Genomic DNA, 22,685 nt, shown 5'->3' with positions numbered 1-22,685 from the left:
CATTTCGTTTGTATTTGGTAATTAGTATCTAATTATGGACTAATTAGGTTCAAAAGTTTCGTCTCGCGATTTCTTGACCAACTGTGTAATTAGTTTTTTTTTCGTCTACATTTAGTACTCCATGCATGTGTCGCAAGATTTGATGTGACGGTTACTATGCAAAATTTTTTGGGAACTAAACGGGGCCTAAGTCAGTTTCTAAAAATCGATGGTTTAGAAGCTACTACAATGCGGCACAGCATTTATAGAGATGGATTGCTATATAAACCATTCCTGGAAAATTATAGGCAGCTGGAAAATAAAATCATATGTGTAGTAGTATAAGTTTCCTAGCTACTAGAAACAACGACAGTTTAGGATGCTTTCTCCGCGTACATTTCATCAACAATTTTTATGTTTTTTTACATATATCTAAGCTATAGGACCCTTTAATAGCAAAGAAACAAGTTATATTAATTGGTCTCTTACTAAACAAAGAACGATAATGCTATGTTCAGGGCATCCGTCTGTCTGAACATCGTGTTCCCTGGACTGCGCACCGGTCTGCTCCCCTCTACGCTCTCTCCCATCTCTCTACAACTGTATCCAAAAAAAAGATAGCACCCTACGACACAAATTTCCCATCACCTCGCTCGTTGCAGCTTCACCGCGCTGTCCGCCTGCCCCTGCTCTGCCTCGCTGATGCTGCCATTAGGGATGGCAACGGGTACCCGCGACCCGTTTACCCCGCGGGTAAAAACCTTATTAGGGTACGGGTTTGGGGGATTTTGCCCCCCACGGGTACGTTACTGGGCGATTACCTCACCCATCGGGTGAAGCGGGTATGGGTGCGTTCTTGTATATCCCAAACTTGTTACCCGATGGGTCCCCCGTTTGAGTATGACACATAGGTCCATCCAGTCATTAAATAGTATATAGAGAAGAAAACCCTAGCGTTCCAATTAATCCTCCTCATTCAGCAGCACCGTAACCCAGGCGTCTCCGCGTCTGTTCGCATCCGCTTCCTGCGCCGCATACTTGCATGATCATTCTGAATTTTTGATGATGCTAGCTTTGTGAATTGTGATCTTGTGTTACTGTTAAATGGGGATGGGTCACCCGATGGGTACCCGTTACCCACGCGGGTGATGGGTCTGGGTAAATTTGAGACCCGTCACGGGTGACGGGTACAGGTGACGGGGTGTTTGAACCCTGGTGGGGGCGGGTGTGTTCTTCTGCCCCCCCCACCGGGTTTCTCACCCGTTGCCATCCCTAGCTGCCATCCCCCACCGCGCCCTTATATCATGCCGCGTTCGCTGCCGCGCGGGGCCGCGTCCGTCGCCGCTCCCCCATCCACCGCCGCACTCCACCGCGCTTCACCCGTCACGGCCATAGCGTGCACCGTGTCACCACCACCCGGTGCCACCAGGAAAGGGTTGTCGCTGGCCGGGTCATCGTCTCCCGCGGTCGGCCAAAGACACCACGCGGCAGGAAGCCGCACCACCACCGACCCGAGCTTGATGCTGCTATTGCAGTTCCCCACAAGGAAGTTGTGGCCGTTGTGACGCGCGACTTCAGCAAGGAGATGTTGCACTGAAAGCACATGTTGTAAACGCAAGTTTCAAGTGTTTCAATTGTTTCAGAGGTATGTTGCAAGTATTTCATATGGACGTTGCAAAAGTAGATTTGGATGTTGCATATGTTACAATGGCTATATACGTATGTTGCAAGCGTCTGTTCAAAATATTTCATACGTTTTTAGATATATGTTGCAAGTGTTTATCTGAATATTAAATATGTTGCACACATATATTGTAAGTGTATGTTCCTGATATTTTAACTGTTTTCATACACATATTGTATCAAATATTTCATATTGTAAGGGTTTTATATTTCAAGCGTATACTCTTTAATGGGACGGCTGGAGTCATGCGGCGCGCATCGGCAGGCACGGTGCATGGATTCCCGCGCGTGCGCTCATGAAACGGAGGGGCGTGGGTGGTCCCCGCATGTGGGCGGGTGGGGCGAGTGGTCTAAGCGGCGCGGGCGGTCCCTGCATGCGTGCGGAAACGGAGCGTGCGAATCCAAACGGGCGGGGCGCGCTATACCGGATCAGAGCAAAGCGTGGGCGGACACGGGCGTCCGTGGGCTATTCACCAAACAGAGCATGTTCATCTGCGCAATTGAACAAGAAGCCAAGGGTTCAAATGGAAAAGCTTGTCTCGCACTTTCCCCACCTCGCCATTTAGCTCTGTCTATATATGCGCCACACATCCCGTGTAAGTTCCACATCCAAATTCCCAGTGTAGTAACAAAATTTGTCTGACTTCTTAGACTCCATGGGATTGAAGCTTTCTTGCATCCGCCACGGCAGCCTCTCGCGGCAGGTGGACCTGCCGGCCTCGCCGGCACCGGCCAGGGTCATCGCAGCAGACGGATCGCTGAAGGAACTCCCGGCCTCCTCTCCCTCTATCGTCTCGGACGTGCTCGGCCAGAGCGGCGGCGCAGCGTCGTCGTCGTTCTTCGTGTGCAACTCCGACGCGCTATACTTCAACGAGCGCCCGCCGGCGCTGTGCCCCGGCGAGGTGCTCCGGCCGGGGCAGACGTACTTCGTGCTCCCGGCGGCCATGCTCGACAAGCCGCTGTCGACCGCCGACATGGCCGCGCTGGCCGTGCGGGCGACCACGGCGCTCGCATCCAGCAGCAACAGCAAGCCGAGGCGTCACGGGCGGCGCCGTGGCCATGGTGGCGGCAAGAAGAAGGCAGTTCGCGTCATGCCCGTGCGCGAGGAAATGGACGACGGCGGCGAGGACGTCTTCTTCAACGAGAAGCTAAACCAACAGACGCTTGGGGAGTTCGGGATGTTGCTGAGCCCAGCGAAGAAGGACGAGAAGCTTGCAGCCGCCGCGGCGACGTCGAGGCTCAAGCGGGCGCTGAGCATCATTCAGGAAGACGCCGAGTGAAGCAACAGTAGGCTGTGGTCGATTTCAAATTCTTTTGTTCTTTCCAGAAACTTAATTTGGTTATAGAAAATGTCTACAAATGTAGAAAATATAGGGTAGAAAATGTCTACAAATGTATGACATTCCAGCCTTGTAAGTAATCTGATTCGTTGATTATTTTTTTTTGTTTCGGTGTACAATTCCCCATTTTCTGTCTTGTAGTTTTTTCTAGAGGAAAATTCACCAGCAGTCCACGAAGTTGGCACAAGGTGTCACTTAGGTCTCCGAACTTTCAAAGTGATATCTGTAGGTCCCTAAAGTTGGCAGAGGGTGTCATCTAGGTCCCAAACTTTCAAAGTGATCACCGGAGGTCCCTAAACTTGGCAGAGGGTGAACTTTCAAAGTGATCACCGCAGGTCCCTAAACTTGGCAGAGGGTGTCATCCAGGTCCCAAATACTGTAGCGATTCGGCACAGAATTTTAAAAAAAGAAATCTAAATTTCGGTAATGTAGCTACATTCTGCAGAAAATTCTAAAAATTGTATCTTTTTAATACGATCTCGCACGAAGATGATTTTTATATAAAAGTTGTAGCTCTCGACGGGATCTACAACTTTCTAGTTTTGAGTTTTTTAATTTGAGGTCGCTAATACACTCAAAAAATTAAATAAATTTTCAGCAGTATATTAATCGTGTACGAACGCTTGTCGCCTTGAAAAAAAACATATCTTTCTTATATGCTATCAAATGGAGATACTTTTTATATGAAAGATGTAGCGCTCGATGAGATCTACAACATTCTAATTTTGAGTTTTTCAATTTGAAGTCTTTAAGATGTTCAAAAAAATTTAAAATGCAAAACCACTATACATGAACTGAAATCATCATTTTAACTTTTTTAGCATCTTACCGACCTTAAATTAAAAACTCATAATTAGAAAGTTGTAGGTTTCATCGAGCGCTACAATTTTTATATAGAAATTATCTCTATCAGATGACATATAAAGAAGATTTGTTTTTTTTTTCAAGGCGACAAGCGTTCGTACGCGATTAATATACTGCTAAAAATTTATTTAATTTTTTTGAGTGTATTAGTGACCTCAAATTAAAAAACTCAAAACTAGAAAGTTGTAGATCCCGTCGAGAGCTACAACTTTTATATAAAAATCATCTTCGTGCGAGATCGTATTAAAAAGATACAATTTTTAGAATTTTCTGCAGAATGTAGCAACATTACCGAAATTTAGATTTTTTTTTTAAATTCTGTGCCGAATCGCTACAGTATTTGGGACCTGGATGACACCCTCTGTCAAGTTTAGGGACCTGCGGTGATCACTTTGAAAGTTTGGGACCTGGATGACATCCTCTGCCAAGTTTAGGGACCTCCAATGATCACTTTGAAAGTTTGGGACTTAGATGACACCCTCTGCCAACTTTAGGGACCTATAGATATCACTTTGAAAGTTCGGGGACCTAAGTGACACCTTGTGCCAACTTCGTGGACCGCTGGTAAATTTTCCTCTTTTGTCTACCACTGTGCAACAATGAAGAATTTTTACGGTCAAAAATGAAGTTTGAATGATTCAAACTTTGTGTGGGCATGTGGGCCAAGGACTGATGGACTGACCTACTGACCAATGACAAAGAGAGTTCTCTGACAAACAAAGAACAGAAAAGAACAGTTACTGCAAATGACATTATCCGCATATAATCGTTTCGGCCCGAGGTATATGGTTTTGATATTAAGGTAGAAGGCCTCAGTTTTGCATTCCGAGAAACTCTTGATCCTGCCTTTGCAGCGGAGGTGATTTTTTTAACCAGCCTGAATTCACTCCCACGGGCTTTTTCACATAGTAGTTTATTTTGCATAATCGTTTATTGTGACACTCATGCCACAAAACTCCGATTTTTTGTCCCTCTTTCTCTGTATACCTAGTCATATGTTTCAATTCTAGAATTCTTTTTTTAAGAGCAAACTTCATTACTCATCAGACTCAGCGAGATCGTTGGTCATAAAATCCTCAACAACTTGAGGTACATCATCCCAAGTGATTGGGTACCACAAGAAACTCTATGCCCATAAGCCGCAAGAGCGTCGACAACCTTATTACAAAGTCTAGGACACACATTTACACTATAAGAAACAAACCGACATCAATAAAAAGCGGAATCTCCGTAATGACCCCCCACCCATGGCTGAAAGCCGAAACTCGTCGCCCTCCAAGGCCGTCTTGATGAGCGAAGCATCCGTCTCTAGAATAACCCTAGCAGTTCCGCATGAATGGCGCTCTGAAGGAAATTTTCATCACCCGCTCCAGCCTTCACTGCCATTCCCTCATCATTGCGGATAATGAAACCCCATCTGCCTCCACCTATTTTACATTTGTATGCACCATCCGCATTAATTTTGAAAAATCCCTGCTAGGGTTTGATCCACCATCGTGTCTGACAACTTTCCGACAATAGGGGATTTCCTTGCTTCTGAAACCTATCCGTCAAAGCAGCTGTGAGATACGCCACTTTGACAGCAGATTTCCTTCTTCTTCCCTCCATTTGTTCCACTCACCCTACCAGAGCCACGACAATAGCAAAACCGTCAGTTGTGTTCTCGATTCCAGCTTCGGGACTTTCTCCATCATGAACCTAACTGAGTCGGCCTGTTCCAGGTCACACCTCACGGCCTCCAGATTCAGTTCCCTCGAAACTCCTTTAACTTCCATGCATTTCAGAAAGAGACGCCCCTGTCTTCGTCATGCCTCCTGCATATGCAACATCTTGTGTCTAGCTGCATTCCCCATCTTTGTACGATGCCAAAGTGTTGTGGCTAAGTCTCCAGAGGAAGAGCTTGACTTTCGATGGACAGTCTATCTTCCAAAGTTTCTGCCAAAAGTCATCACATCCCCTACTACATCTTGCCATCCTAGTTCTATTCCTTTGTTGCTTCCTATCCTCTGCTACCTTATGTACTTTATATATGCCGATCTAACCGAGAAGCAACCTTTGCTATCATAGTGCCATCCCACCACATCTAACATATCAGGATGCACCGGTAGTAATCTGATTAGGTGACCTATTTGGATACTCCTTCTAACATATGTCTAATGTCGGCCCCTCGATTAGAGAGTCCTAAGTGCATCCGTATTTGCGTCAGGATCACGCACAAATACGCATAAAATCACAAGAATGGTACACAAATATATAATAAAAGGTTCGGAGCTTTATTGATATCTAGAAATATGGTTTTACAACAGTGGCCCAAAGGGGCATGGTCATAGGCTACATATCTAGCGGAATACTACGACCGTGAAACAACATTATTGGTTGTCTCTAGAGCGGAATTATTATACAGCGAAGCGGTGTCCTATTCCACAGGCAACTTGAGCGCGGTCGAAACCCTAGCCTCGATGTCATACTCCTACGAACGTATTTCCTTGTTGGAATCCTAATCCTCGTGGTACGTTTCCTCATCGAAGTCATAGTCTTCTTCCGTGCCGAAGTCTGTAGGTCAACAACGGGTGAGTACATACGTACTCAGCAAGCCCTAACCATGGGGTGGAAATAGACGTATAGTGGTTATTATAATTAAGGGATGGGTCCTAGCGGAGTATTACCATTCCCACTAGTCCCTGAGTTAGCATCAATTCCAATACTAGTTTCATTATACATAAAAGTAAATCTAATCATAGTATCCCATCCTAGCATTTGTCAATTCCAAGGATGTGGCAATTCGAATAGGTTTAAGTAACTCTGCAGAGGTGTACAACTTTCCCCACATGATAGGTGCAACCACATCCATGATCAGTGGACGAAATAGATCTAACAAGACCTCATACCCGAATGTACGTGACCTTAGATGTCCATATAACTCTACTACAACTTCTTAGGGGTTGGAAACACAAATACCGGGAAGATACCTAATCGTCCCAACATGATGATACCTAATCATCACAAAAACAACATGGCTCGAACACGGCCAAGAATAATCATGGGCTCAAACACAGCCAAAAAACCAAAAGCTTAACGTGGAAGATCACATAACATCCATGCCAACCGGACCATAGAAGAAAACCTATCCCCCGTATCGACTCCTGATATTCCGCTGCATACACCGACCTCCTAGTAGAAATTATACTTCTATCTAATGGGGTGTGAGATCAAGCCTACCCATATAGACATGTGGCTGTACGTAATATCTCACTAGGCGAGAGGGACTACGAACCGGTCCTTATGTGACCGAGGCGAGTATCTCCCACAGGAATCCTCTTTAGGCACCCCTGCCATGGTAAACTACCTCCATAGTTTACCACCACTCGCCCCTGAAAGGTCCTTGTTTGGTTTTGGTAATTGAGTGACAACCTAGGTGGACTAATTGTGTTTATGTGAGATACACAGGTGATTAGTCCACAGGTACATGTGTGTGAGCAACATATGCCATTAAGGTGAAAATGGCTTGGAGATGTTGCAAAGCTCACACATGTGATGATGAAGGAGCTTATTGCACATGAAACATGACATTGAGTCATGTGATCAAGGTGGAGAAGATCAAGACAAGACTTGGCTTGATGGACCGGTTGCAAGCGTGAAGGGCAAGTCGAAGGCTTTGGAGTGATGGACCGCGTGGCGGTGAAGCTTGAGCAAGACTTGGCGCCAATGGACGATGGCAACGGTGAAGAGCAAGTAAAGTCAAGATCGATGAACCAATATGATCATGTGATGATATGAAGTGGATCATATCATTGTTGATCGTGTTGGTGCATGTGTTGCATCAACATTGAAGGAGATGGAATGGAATGCGCAAGGCAAAGGTATAACCTAGGGCATTTCATTTCACCGGTCATAGGTGTGTAGAGAAGTTTATGACCGGGTTTAGGATAGATGGCCGTACTATCAAGAGGGGCAAACTTGTTTGCATATTGGTCATCTAGTGCCACTCGAGTGATCTAACTTTGCATTGTCGCTAGGATCGAGTGGCGTGGCAAGTTGAGTGGCTAACATCCTTTGGGAAATGATTGTGAAAATGCTAACACACATACACATGGTGGTGTACACTTGGTGGTGTTGGCACATTTACAAAGGCGGTGGTGTACACTTGGTGATTCGGCGCTTTTGGGAAAATGGAATGTCTATTTTCTATTGCGCCGGATGCAAATTCTTGTGGTTAGCACACTTGAGCAAGGGTGAAGAAAATGGAGGAGATGCCAGCGTCGGTCAAGTGACCGGACGCTGGATCCAAAAGCACCGGACACTGACTGCCTGCGTCCGGTCGCGCTGACATGGAGTATAGTAGTAGCTGGAGAGTGACCGGACACTGGTGCTGCGTCCGATCGCGTTCGACCAGACGCGTCCGGTCATGCTCGGGAGCTTACTAGAAACGACCGGACGCTGAGGGTCCAGCGTCCGGTCAGTTGAAGCTAGAGCATCCGGTCAGGTCAAGTGACCGTTGGAATCGGGACACGTGGTCGTCTGCGAGCGACCGGACGCTGAGGTCCAGCATTCGGTCAACACGACCGGAGCGTCCGGTCGGCCCGACCGTTGCCCAGTGAAGGGGTAACGGCTAGTTTAGCCCTTGGGGCTATAAATAGAAGTGGCCTTCAGCCATGGCTGGTGTGGAGCACCTTGGGGGACTTTGTGTCCATGCTTGAGAGTGCTTAGGAGCCCTCCATCTCACACATACTTGATAGCGATCATCCGATTATGTGAGTGAGCGATTCTAGTGCGATTGCATCATGAGGTTGCATCGAGTGGCACTAGGTGATCGAGTTGCAAGCCGGTGATGCTTGTTACTCTTGGAGGTTGCCACCTCCTAGACGGCTTGGTGGTGGTCTCCGTCGAAGCGCGCAAGAAGCTTGTGCGGTGCTCCGGAGAAGTGCTTGTGAGGGGCACTTGTGCTCACCCCGCGGGAGTCACGAAGAGCAACTTTAGTAAAGCGTGTCATTGAGCTACCCTCACTCAAGGGGTAGGTTCTTGCGGTGCTCGACGTGCGGGCTTAGCGGGTGATGCTAATTAGCCGCCGAACCACCAAGTGAGCGGTCGACACAACGGGGACTAGCGTGTTGGCAAACACGTGAACCTCGAGAGAAAAATCATCGTGTCAACCTTTGTTCTTCCCGTTGGTTTGCATCCCCGTTACACAAGCTTGCAATTACTTTCATATACATTGAGCTTGTGTTGTTGCTTTAGTAATTAGTTAGTTTGTGTAGCTTGCTAATTATCTTCTTGCTTGTGTAGCATAGAAGTAGCTCCCTTGCGTGGCTAATTTGGTTTGTATAACCTTGTTAGTCACATTGCTTAGTTTGTGTAGCTAAGTAATTGAGCTCTCTAATTTGGCATTGGTTGCCTTGTTATTGAGCATTGCTAGTGAGCTTAGTTGGCTTTGTGCTTTTGCTTACTAGCATGTGTAGGAGCTCCCTTGTTGCTTAAAAGTACTAAAGGCATAGGTTTGTGTGACCTTGCTCCTAGCATTGGTTAAGAGAGCTCTAGCTAGCCCGACACCTTTGTTGCATAATTGTTATCTTTGAAAGGTGCTAGTGAACATATATAGTGGGGTGTAGTCTTGGCTAGACCGATAGTTTTAATTCCGCATTTGTATCGGTTAGCCGACGCGATTAAGTTTTAGAAAAGACTATTCACCCCCCTCTAGTCGCCATCTCGACCCTTCAACCCCCCTATCGGGATTTAGTTTCAGGTTTTACAATTTTAAGTTCCATTATTATCCCTAAGTCTATTCATAACGTGGAGCTCATAAAGTACAACATAACCATTTATCTTAATCCAACAATATTCATATCACAATAACCGAGCTCATATTCTAGGATAATAATCTTATAGTCATGTTTTAGCATTTCAGTGGTTTAAAGCAAGATGGTAGGGAGGGGAGCTAGGACTTGCCTTCATCGTTGTCACATTCTGGCACATCTATGAAATTTGGGTCCTCGTCCTCCTGAAGATTACCGTCGTCTGTTGGGCATATCGATCAAAATAAGACTACCGCTAACCACTAAAGAAAGGGCAAAAGCAAACATAGAACAATATGGTGGTACTAGGTGCAAATGATAGAGTTAGATTTTAGATGAATTTTAGAGGTGGTTTCATGTAAAAACGAGTTAGGGTATGAAAGTTATATATTTTAGAAGTTTATCCTATAGCTATTTAACTAAGCAATATTTTATATGTATTTTCTGGTGCATGAAAATATGTGCAAACTACATGATTAAATTCCCTAATGCATGTAGTTTATTTGCAAATTTTCTAGGAATTTTTCTAAGCTAGAAAGATGTATTTTTAGCTTTGTGTGTAACTAGCCGGGTGTACCAAGCGTTTTCTAAAGCGTACCCCGCACTGTGTGTGTGGTGTGTGTGTGCGGATGATAGGTGGGCCATCCAGCCATTTAGCGAAGACAGTAGCAGCGGCGTTATGGCCAAGGGCCCACGCATCAGTGAAAGAGGAAGAGAGGGGAAGGGATGGACGGGAGGCGATAGTAATGGCAACACCGTCACGTGCCTAGCCCACAAGTCAGAGACAGAGAGAGGGGGAGAGGGAGACGATGATGGATGGGGTGACTGCCATGACACTGGAACAGGGGAGAGGGAGGCTCGGCTCGCCGGAGTTGGTTATGATGGCAGTGGTGGCCCTTGGTGGTGATAGATGATGGGTGCACGGTGCATGTGGGGTCACACTGCGGCCGATGGCGGGGTTCCTGTTGGTAATGGATTCTTGCGGTGGCGACGGTGGCTCGCTAGAGGGGATACGGCAGCGCTGCGTAGTGAACCCAGCCAAGCATCTACTGCCACAACCGTTAATGTGTACGTGAGTGTGGGTGAGTGGTGAGTGTGATGGAGGTGGTGTGGTGCCCTAGGCGACCTTGCCAGTGATCGCCAACGGCCATGGCGGCTCGACGGAGTAGGGCACACGGTGACATCGCAACACAAAGAGGGAGAAGACCAACTAGCTAGCAAAAGAGAAAGGGGAGGGGCTTTGAGACTCACCGATCACTCCAATAGGCCAAGGACGCAGCAGAAAAGAAGAAGAGGGGAGGTGGCGCTAATGGCACTGGCGAACTCTCCATTTGGGGAAATCGGCAGATGGTGGAGAGCAAAATCGAAGAGCTGGAACGGAGGGAGAGATGGTGTGTTCCCACACACGGTGGAGCGGATGGTGGAGAGGGTGAGGCGAGAGTGTCGCTGGCCTGGCCTATTTATAGGCCAGCTAGGTCGGTTCTCGGCGGCGAGATATTTTCCTCGGCCGCTCTTATCCACCACGCGCGCTCGTGGTTGACCTCGTTAGGTCACTTCGCCATAGCTTGTGCTTGCCCATGCGCACGGTGAAAGGCCTTGGTGGCTACTCCGGTGGCTCGGCACGGAGGCGACCATGGCGTCGACATTGATGAGTTCACAGTGAGGGGGGAGAGGGGAGAAGAGGAGAAAAGAGGACGTCGTGGGGTCCCGTGGTCTCATCATGTCGCCATTTACCTCTGCTAGCAGCTAGGTGGAGCTGGCGGGGCGTTGACGCACGGCTGTGCCGTGTACGACTACCGGCCGTGAGGTTGACGATGGAGCTAACAAGCGGGGCCTGACATCAGTGGGAGAGAGGGAGAGAAGAGAGGGGCGCAGGCAAGTTTGGGCTATTGCTGCTGCAGCGTTGGCTAGGCCGGCCCACATGGGAGAAGGGAAGGGGAGAGGGGAGGGGAGATGGGCTACTGCTACAGGCCAAGTGAGAGAGAGGGGAGAGATTGAGCCCAAGTGGCTTTTCTATTTTCCTTTCTCTTTTCTATTTCCTAGATTATATATGCATATGTTTAAATGATTTTGAATTCAAATTTGAATGCATGAGCATGCAAAAGTGTACCACCATAAGTTCAACGAGTCAAGCAAACATTCACACACAAAGTTTCACACATCAAGTTTTGTTTTCCTATGTTAAATATTACCTATGTTGGTTATATATCCTAGTTCCTATGCAAGTTTTAAAAAGTTCAAATTTTTAGTGATTTTTAAACTAGGTCAAATTTTTAGGGTGGTACAAACCTACCCCCTTAAAAAGAACCTCGTCCTCGAGATTCGAGCTGATCCTCGAATAGATAGGGAAATTCCTTTTTAAGATTGTCTTCTCTTTCCCATCTGGCTTCTGCCTCTGTATGATTACTCCATTGTACCCGACAAAATCTTACTGCTGTACTCCTAGTTTGTCGGGTGACAGTATCCAATATCTTGATTGGTCTTTCCTAATATTGTAAATCTGGTTGTAAATCCATGGCTTTCATAGGTGCTTGTTCTTTTGGTACCCTCAGGCATTTCTTTAGTTGTGATACGTGAAACACATCATGTATGTCTGACATTTCCGGAGCTAACTCCAAGCGGTAGGCCACTGCTCCAATCTTTTCAATGATCTGATATGGTCCAATATACCATGGGGCTAAGTTTCCTCTGACTTGAAATCTTCGGGTACCCCTGATGGGTGATACCTTTAAATAGATGAAATCTTCGGGTTGTAACTCTAACAGTCTTCTTCGGGTATCCACATAGCTCTTCTATCTACTTTGTGCTGCATTCAAATTCTCTTGGACTTTGGCTACTTGTTCTTTGGCTTCCTTGATCATGTCTAGGCCAAATAGGCTTCTTTCTCTGACCTCGGACGACATTAATGGGGTTTGGCATTTCCTTCTATACAAGGCTTTGAATGGTGCCATCTTCAAACTTGCTTGGTAACTATTGTTGTAGGAGAATTCTACGAATGATAGGCTCTTTTCCTAGTCTTTTCCATAGGTTAGTATGTAGGCTCATAACATGTCTTCTAATATCTGGTTTACTCTTTCTGTCTGTCCATTGGTCTGTGGATGATGGGCTAAGCTATAGTCTAGGCGTGTTCCTAAAGCTTTATGTAAGCTTTTCCAAAATCAGGCGGTGAATTGAGTTCCTCTGTCTGAAACTATTCACCTTGGTACCCCGTGTAATCTAAGGATGTTGTCAATGTATAGTTGTGCTAACTTGTTTCCCTTGTAATCAGTCCTTACTGGAATAAAGTGTGCTACTTTTGTCAATCGATCTATGATAACCCATATCGAGTCATGTCCATTTGGTGTCTTGGGCAATCCCACTATAAAGTCCACGCTGATTTCATCCCATTTCCATACTGGAATGTGCAATGGCTGAAGTAGTCCTATCGGTCGTTGATGTTCTGCCTTGACTCGTCTACATGTATCGCATCGGGCGATATATTCTATGATATCTCCTTTTATTATTCTAGTCCACCAGTATCTTTGTCTGAGGTCCATGTACATCTTGGTTGATCCTGGGTGGATAGAGTAGGCTGAATGGTGTGCTTCGTCCAATATTAACCTTCAGAGTGCTTCATCCTTTGTTACGCATATCCAGTCTTCATACCATAACTTCCCTTGCTCATCGACCCTAAATCCTAGAAGTTCCTTCTTACTACTTTGCTCCTTGAAATGTTGTATTTCTTCATCCTTGTTCTGGGCTTGTTTTATCCGATCTTCCAAGGTTGGTTGTATGTGTAGGACATTTAGGAAACCTTGTGGCACAATTTGCAAATTCAGTTGGCGAACTTCTTGTGCTAACTCTAGTCTTTGCTTTAGAGTTGTCATGTAGTGATAATATGCCTTTTCTAATTAATGTGTCTGCAACTACAATGGCTTTTCTTGGGTGGTACTGTACGCTTAGATCGTAGTCCTTGATCAGTTCCAACCATCTTCTCTGTCGTAGGTTCAAATCGGGATGAGTGAAAATGTACTTCAAACTCTTGTGGTCTATAAATATTTCACATTTGTTTCTAATGAGGTAGTGTCTCCATATCTTCAGTGCGTGTACTATGGCTGCTAGTTCCAAATCATGTGTTGGATAATTTTTCTCGTGTTTCTTCAGTTGTCTGGAGGCGTAGGCAACTACTTTATCATCTTGCATTAGGACACATCCTAATCCTTGTCGTGAGGCATCACAATATACTATAAAACTTATGTGTATGTCTGGTAGCGTGAGTATTGGGGCTATGGTTAACTGGGTCTTCAACTCTTGAAAACTCTTCTCGCATGCTTCCATCCGCTTGAATTCCTTTCCTTTCTATGTCAGAGCGGTCATGGGTCTTGCAATCTTCGATAAATCTTCGGTAGTTGCCTGCTAGTCTCAGAAAACTATGAATTTCTATCACATTCATTGGTTGCTTCCATTCCGATATGGCCTTGACCTTCTCTGGGTCTACCTTTACTCCTTCTATGGTGATAATGTGTCCTAGGAAGGTGACTTCTTATAGCCAAAATCCACATTTGCTGAACTTGGCGTATAACTCATGTGTCCGTAACTTGTTCAATATTATTCTCAGATGTTGTTCATGTTCTTCAGCACTTCTCGAATAGATGAGGATGTCGTCGATGAATACTACTATGAATTTATCCAATTCTTCCATAAAAACTTTGTTCATCGGAGTCATGAAATAGGCCGAGGCATTGGTTAACTCAAATGGCATTACGGTGAACTCATATTGTCCATAGTTGGTCACAAACGCGGTCTTTGCTATATTGCTGAGTCCAATCTTCAGTTGATAGTATCCTAATCTCAGATCTATCTTGGAGAAATAATTGGCATCTTTTAGTTGATCAAATAGGTCATCAATTCTTGGTAGAGGGTACTTGTTCTTGATGGTGACTTCATTTAGGGACCGATAATCAATACACATTTGGAGGCTACCATCTTTCTTCTTTACGAACAAAACTGGTGATCCCTAAGGTGATGAGCTTGGTCTGATGTATCCTTTCTCTTGTAACTCCCGTAGTTGCTTCTTCAATTGTTCTAACTCATTGGCTGCCATTTGGTAGGGTCTCTTTGCAATGGGTGCGGTTTTGGGGATTAGGTCAATTATAAACTCCAAGTCTCTGTCAGGTGGCATTCTGGGTAACTCTTCAGGAAACACATTGGGGTATTCACATATGACTGGTACTTCTTCAATGCTTGCTGCCTGTATGTTGCAAACCATTGGTTCTGCTTTAGGAGCTTGAGGGTGACATTCTACCTTTAATCCATTGTGATTTATCAGGGTTACTGCTCTGTCGCTACAGGATATAGTGCCATGGTGTCTCTTTAACCAATCCATTCCTAGTATTATATCCAAACCTTTTTTCTTCAGTAGTACTAAATCTGCTTGAAATTCTACTCCATCTATCATTATCTTCACTCGAGGGCATTTGAGGGTGCATTTGAGGACAGCTCCAGGGGTTTGAATCAAGAGAGGGGTGGGGAGTAACATTGTTCTTAAACTATTTCTAAGCATAAAACAAGAAGAAACAAATGAATGCGAAGCACCGGAATCAAACAACATGGTTGCAAGAGTGGAGTTTACTAGAAACTCACCGTACATGACATTAGGTGCTGCCTTTACTTCCTCTACATTTACGTGGTTTACATGGCCTTGCCCAAAATTCGGGGCATTCCTTCTTTGTGGTCCAGAGTTCTGAGGTAATGTGCGTTCGACTCCTGAGGCAGCTATCTTATTGCTCGCTATAGACTGAGCAGGGGTAGAGTTTGTAGCTTTATGGGGGCATTGGGCCACACGGTGTCTTGGCTGTCGACATCCAAAACAGGTCTCCATTGTTGTATTATTGGTACTCTTGGGCTGGTTGTTGTTGTTGTTCTTGTTGTTGGATATGGTCTGCGAAGTGTTGGGTCCCGATGTCCTATACTGCATGGTCGTCTAAGACCTTGTGGCTGCGGTGTTGTTGGTGCGGACTTGTTGTGTTCTTTCTTGTTGGTGAGCACTATGTATTAGGAACTTGTGCTTCCGTTTGCCTTCACGTTTGACACGTTCTTCTTCCAGTAGGATAGTGTGGTTCATCAGCGTGTTGAAATCAAGGTAGATGTGAGTGACCATTTGTTCTCTTAGAGATGCATTGAGTCCTCTCCTAAAACACTTCTGTTTCTTCTTGTCGGAGTTAACATCCTCTGGTGCATAGCGTGCTAGGTTCATAAACTTCCTGATGTACTGATTTACTGTCATTAGGCCTTGTCTTAGGGAACGAAATTCTTCTGCTTTTATCTCCATGATTCCTTCGAGGATGTGATATTCACGGAAATTCTTCACAAATTCTTGCCATGTGATAGCTTCTGGCTCATTAGCTGCATCTTGGTAGTTTTCCCACCATTCACCAGCGGCTCCTACCAGTTGGTGGGTGGCTAGGATAATCTTTTCTTCATCGGTGGCTCGTAATGCATTTAATTTCTTGGTGATGGTACATAACCAATCATCTGCTAACAATGGGTCATCTTCTGCACTATCGAATGTTGGTGGGTGAAGCCTCATGAATGCTGCCATTTTCCCTTGTCCATTACCATTATCCTATCTTCTTGCAAGATTTTCCAATAATCGTGTCTATCGATCCATCACTTCTGCCAATGTTGGTGGGGGTGGCGGGGGTTCCTCCCCTTGTACTAGGCCATTTCTAACATTTTGTTCAACTTCTTCACCTTCTTCATGTACTTCTTCTACAATTGGGTTATTATCCTCTTGTGGTTGCTCATGCCCATGCCTATGATTATGACGTTCATGATTGCCTCTGTTATGCCTACCTCTAGGTTGTGGTGCAACTGGCTCTTCTTTCTCATGAACCTGCCTTTCGGCGGCCCTTTCATGGCGATCTGGAATCCTATTAGACCTCCTTTCCATCTATTGCCATGGAGCAGCAAGGATGAGAAGACATCCTCTAGGATTTGGGTGCAAGAAAAATAAAATAACAAGCAAAGACACTCATGCATAAACAAACACACAACATATATCACATGAATAGTCCTACATATACGATACAAGGGTGCATCATACAACTATGCAACAACTCATACTTCTAATGACACCGTAGCAACACTAGGCGTACTACTACTACTTGGGATACTAGACACTACTACTAGTCACTACAATTCCATTATTTATTTTACATGAACTTTATCTCACGAAGGTCCCATCATGAGGTCCACATGCATATCCCTTAGCATCCAAGTCCTAAAAAGAACCCAAGAGGGTACGGTGGTATTTGCATCCCCAGCGGTCTTCTTGCTGTTGTGGGTGGTTGATTCTTTAGTAGGCTCTCCTCCTTTTTGTCGCCTTTGGGCGTTCAAGGGCCTTCTGTAGCTCTTGCTTGCATTGCTCTTTTTCTTCTGTCATGGTTGATAGCTGTGAGTTTAGCATGAGTAGCTCCATCCTTAGTGCTTGTACTTCAGCTTCTGCTTCCTTGAGTTTAGTGTTCCTTATCTTTAGCTCTATTTCCTAATTTTCGTAGAGTGTTGAGGGCATGTAGGTACTTGGTTGTAGTCATTAGAGTGTATTCTGGCACCTGTGGCTTCACCTTTTCCATTGCCTTAATCTTCTTATGCCAACTAAGAGAAGTCTGATCCATCACTGGGAAGAATCTTGCATGGGTGTTGTTGACTTTCGCTTCATAATCCTAACAAATCTCCATGAGAGCCCGACGTGCTACAATCTGGCATGTGTCACTTAATGCTCTTCTGATTGTTGGGATGCATCTAACCCTGAACTCAGTGTTCATTGGATGCTCAGTAATATGCAGGTGCATCTCACACTTCAGTACACCCTCCACGTCGCACTCGCAATAGTAGTACATGGGAGGCTCAGTGTAACCCAAGCGTTGAAGTGTCTCCCAAAGGAGCGGTGGGAATCCTCCAACGGTCGAACAGTTCGAACGCTCCCATATGTCATCCATTGCTACAAAAATTCACCACATGGGTAGGAAATATTTTTGCGGCACAATGAGAAATGTCAATGAGAAAAGTTCATCAATTATATTATTATTAGGTTTGCGGTTATTAATATCGCTATAAAACTATCTAACGTGTTCCAATCCTCGTGCATCGTCCTACGGTCAAGCTCGGCTCTAATACCACTCTATAGGCCCCTCAATTTGAGAGTCCTAAGTGCATTCGTATTTGCACCAGGATCACACACAAATACACATAAAATCACAAGAATGGTACATAGATATATAATAAAAGGTTTCAAACTTTATTGATATCTAGAAATAATGTCTTACAACAGTGGCCCAAAGGGGCATGGTCATAGGTTACATATCTAGCGGAATACTATGACCATGAAATGGCATTATTGGTGGTCTCTAGAGCGGAATTATTATACAGCGAAGCGGTGTCCTATTCCATAGGCAACTTGAGCGTGGTCAAAACCCTAGCCTCGATGTCATAATCCTACGAACATATTTCCTTGCGGGAATCCTAATCCTCGTGGTACGTTTCCTCATTGAAGTCATAGTCTTCTTCCGTGCTAAAGTCTGTAGGTCAACAACGGGTGAGTACATACATACTCAGCAAGCCCTAACCATAGGGTGAAAATAGAAGTATAGTGGTGATTATAATTAATGGTTGGGTCCTAGCGGAGTATTACCACTCCCACTAGTCCCTGAGTTTGCATCAATTCCAATACCAATTTCATTACATATAAAAGTAAATCTAATCATAGTATCACATCCTAGCATTTGCCCATTTCAAGGACATGGCTATTTGAAAAGGTTTAAGTAACTCTACAGAGGTGTACAACTGTTGACACCAAAATTTGGTAAACTTACCCTGGAGAGGAAAGTATCAATCGATGATATCAAAAACATGAAAATCATATTTGCAAGCTAGACACAGGTTTAGTTAAGCTAAGTCATTTATGCTGTATTGCCAGATCGACAAAGGTTATTTGATATTCCAAATACTCGGCAAGGAGACAAGTCCAGTTTGATTAATCTACTACAGAGATCCTACGTGGACAAGTCCAAAAGAAGTATTATTGCCGACCTAGATATTTATACGCGAGCAAAAAGTAGGAAAGGAAATAGGTCGCTGGTTGCTTGCAAGCAAAAGAAGTTACATGTATACAGGATTGATCAGTCCAAGAGAAATCATCAATTTGATCTTGCAAGCTAATAGAGAAAGAAATCAAGGAACATACACATATACGGACGTCCAGGTGCACATCAACGATGAGAAGCAAGGATGTGTATCTTGTATATGCGTATATGAGGTCGGCTAGGTGTCATACACATACTCAGCAAAATAACGTGTCTGCATACAAAGACTTAAGACACGTCGAACGAGGAGATCAAAATAGATGGAGATTCATAGGCATGGTGAGGCATCACATAATACGACTCTAAGTACACCACGTTTGCTTGCTGAGATGTAAAGTAAGGAAGGAAACCCGCATATGGCCAGAAGGAAGATACGCATGCAGGCGATGAGAAAGTCCACCATTGGGGGGAGTCCTCACACACGTCGGTCAAGGGGATATTATTTGGCAGTTTAGGATTAACGAAGGATCCTTGTACTTCATAGGATTTTTCAGTTAGACTATTCTTGTATGCAAAGCCAGGCAGGTCCCAATAAATATAAGGGGTATGGCCTATTGTAAAGGGATCATCTCTCAATCAATCAATATAATTACTTTTTTGGCTTCACGCCAACCCTTAGGAGTAGGAGTAGTGTAGAAACTCGATGAGTTCTTCAACAAGCAGGGTTGCATCGACTGATCGACCTCCGGCTTGTCTGTGAGTACCATCACAACATTTATTATTACTTGTAAGGCTACATCAGCTAATTGATCTCTTATGAGTTGTAGTAAAAGTTGGTTATCGATTTGTATCATTATTTGTAAGGCTGCATCAACCGATTGATCTCTTGCAGATACTGATATTAATCAAAGTTATCGATCTTATAATAAATAACTTGTTATTTAATACAATATCACCAGTTATCGAATCTGCCAGGATTAGCAAGTCTTTCTTGTTATTTTTGGTTGATTCACCAGTTATCGATCTTGTTATAATTAATGTTTATTAATTATAACAATATCACAATTTACCCGATTAGGATAGAGATGAACCGGCATCACATCATATTTAATTGGTCGTCTCCTAGCTCTGTCATGCCTAGATCCTAGTCTTGATGACTCTTTTTGCTAGATCGGCTGTTTCATCTCAGTCTTAATTGTACATACTACGCTTTCAAAGGAATGTTTTAATCTTGAGCAAATTTATTAGTTAGTAAGATCTGATCTATCGTTACTACCATAGCTGCATCGATCTGGTCGAACCTCAATGGTAGGGCTTTAAATCAGAGATTATTGGTTGATATATTTACTCATGATCAAGACACGTCTTGTAATTGTTTACTATGCCTGCATCGGCTATTTTTAGCCAATCGCCTATGCTTTCACGTCTATAGTTTGTTTTCATGACTCTGTTGAAATATAGACAGATTTATATACTTCTTGGCTTTAGTTCATTATCATTATCATAGCTGTATCGATCCGGTGGAACCTCATTGTTAATGGTAATATATTAGATCTGGTTTTGTGTGAATCTAGTTATACTAAACAGTCGATTGTTCACATGCTATAATCCTTTTTCTACCTGAATCGACTATTTTAGCCGATAGATTATGCTTCCATGCTAGATCTATGAATATCGGTTACGAAAGGCTTTTACAATTATACTTGTTTTGGTTGATTAGCCTTTTTAAATCATCATGATCTATGAATATCGGTCATTATCCTCATTCCATCATCATTCAACAATAGTTGATTGCTTCTATTTCAATATATTTTTATTCATGGACATGATGGATATCGACTCTTTAGTCGATAGCCTTATACATCGGCTATCGAGCCACATATTTGGAACTGTCTGGTGCAACACTGACACGTTCCACCTTAAACTACTGATTATTCTCTCTTTATCAATTGTAGGGTCAAATTAACTAGCATGCCTTTGGTCCCAAAACCGACCGTTCTTGTGTTGAAGCTAAGCAGATCTTTGGGCTCACTCTATCAAGATCATCCGGCTTGCTGTGTGTTGATCACATCGCCACATTTTTGTGTCAACAACAACTTTCCCCACATAATAGGTGCAACCTCATCCATGATCAGTGGATGAAATAGACCTTACGAGACCTCGTACCCGAATGTAGGAGACCTTAGATGTCCATATAACTCAACTACGACTTCTTAGGGGCTGGAAACACAAATACCAAGAAGATACCTAATCATCCCAACGTGATGATACCTAATCATCACAAAAACAACATGGCGCGAACACAGCCAAGAATAATCATGGGCTCGAACGTGGCCAAAAAACCAAAAGCTTAATGTGGAAGATCACATAGCATCCACGCCAACCGGACCATGGAAGAAAACCTATCCCCCATGTTAGCTCCTGATTTTCCGTTGCCTACACCAGCCTCCTAGTAGAAATTATACTTCTATCTAACAGAGTGTGAGATCAAGCCTACCCATATAGACATGTGGATGTATATAATATTTCACTAGGTGAGAGGGATTACGAACCGGTCCTTATGTGACCGAGGCGAGGATCTCCCACATGAATCCTCTCTAGGCATCCCTGCCATGGTCAACTAGTTCCATAGTTTACCACCACTCGCCCCCTATCGGGGTTTAGTTTTAGGTTTAACAATTTTAAGTTATATTATTATCCCTAAGTCTATTCATAACGTGGAGCTCATAAAGTACAACATAACCATTTATCTTAATCCAACAATATTCATATCACAATAACTAAGCTCATATTCTAGGATAATAATATTATAGTCATGTTTTAGCATTTCAGTGGTTTAAAGCAAAATGGTAGGGAGGGGAGCTAGGACTTGCCTTCATCGTTGTGACCTTCCGGCACGTCTATGAAATTTGGATCCTCATCCTCCTGACGATTATCATCGTCTATCGGGCGTATCGATCGAAATAAGACTACCGCTAACCACAGAAGAAAGGGCAAAAGCAAACATAGAACAATATGGTAGTACTAGGTGCAAATGATAGAGTTAGATTTTAGATGAATTTTAGAGGTGGTTTCATGTAAAAACTAGTTAGGGTATGGAAGTTATATATAAATTCCCTAATGCATCTAGTTTATTTACAAATTTCCTAGGAATTTTTCTAAGCTAGGAAGATGTATTTTTAACTCTCTGTGTACACTAGCCAGGTGTACCTAGCATTTTCTAAAGCATACCCCATGCTGTGTGTTTGGTGTGTGTGTGTGTGTGTGCGGATGACAGGTGGGCCATCCAGCCACATCAGTGAAGACGGCAGCAACAACGTTATGGCCAAGGGCCCACACATCAGTGAAAGAGGAAGAGAGGGGAAGGGATGGACACGAGGCGACGGTAACAGAAATGTCATCACGTGCCTGGCCCACACGTCAGAGATAGAGAGAGAGGGAGACGACGATGGATGGGGTGATCGTCGTGATGCCGGAACAGGGGAGAGGGAGGCCTGGCTCACCGGAGTTGGTTACGCTGGCGGCAGCGGCCCTCGGTGGTGATAGGTGATGGGTGCACAGTGCTCGCGGGGTCATGCCACGACCGATGGTGGGGTTGTCATCGGCAACAGGTGCCTGCGGCAGCGGTGGTGGCTCACCGGAGGGGACGTGGCAGCGTTGCGCAGTGAACCCAACCACACGAGCCTCTAATGTCGCAACCGTTAACATGTATGTGAGTGCAGGTGAGTGGTGAGTGTGATGGAGGTGGTGTGGTTCCCTAGGCGACCTTGTCGGGGATGGCTCGGTAGAGAAGGACGTGCGGTGATTGCGCAACACAGATAGGGAGATGACCAACTAGCTTGCAAAAGAGATAGGGGAGGGGCTCTGGGACTCACCGGACACTCCAATCGGCCAAGGACACAACAGAGAAGAAGAATAGGGGAGGTGGCGCTAATGGTGCCGGTGAACTCCTGATTTAGGGAAATCGG

The 22,685-nt window shown here is 44.5% G+C and overlaps 2 protein-coding genes across 2 annotated transcripts; one reads left to right on the top strand and one right to left on the bottom strand.

Moving 5' to 3' along the window:
• Positions 1 to 2,194: 2,194 nt before the first annotated feature.
• On the top strand, positions 2,195 to 3,300 carry LOC136471331 (uncharacterized). Its single transcript, XM_066469058.1, has one exon. The coding sequence runs from the start codon at positions 2,319 to 2,321 to the stop codon at positions 2,940 to 2,942; it is 624 nt and encodes a 207-aa protein (XP_066325155.1). The 5' UTR covers positions 2,195 to 2,318; the 3' UTR covers positions 2,943 to 3,300.
• Positions 3,301 to 15,617: 12,317 nt separating this feature from the next.
• On the bottom strand, positions 15,618 to 16,235 carry LOC136468690 (uncharacterized). The gene has a single exon (XM_066467172.1). It carries the CDS (start codon positions 16,233 to 16,235, stop codon positions 15,618 to 15,620), a length of 618 nt encoding a protein of 205 aa, XP_066323269.1.
• Between the last annotated feature and the right edge of the window lie 6,450 nt (positions 16,236 to 22,685).

This window comes from Miscanthus floridulus, chromosome 8 (assembly GCF_019320115.1).
Source record: "Miscanthus floridulus cultivar M001 chromosome 8, ASM1932011v1, whole genome shotgun sequence".
Lineage (NCBI taxonomy): Eukaryota > Viridiplantae > Streptophyta > Magnoliopsida > Poales > Poaceae > Miscanthus > Miscanthus floridulus.
Note: the sequence above shows the minus strand (reverse complement) of the source record. Positions and strands in the feature narration are given on the sequence as shown.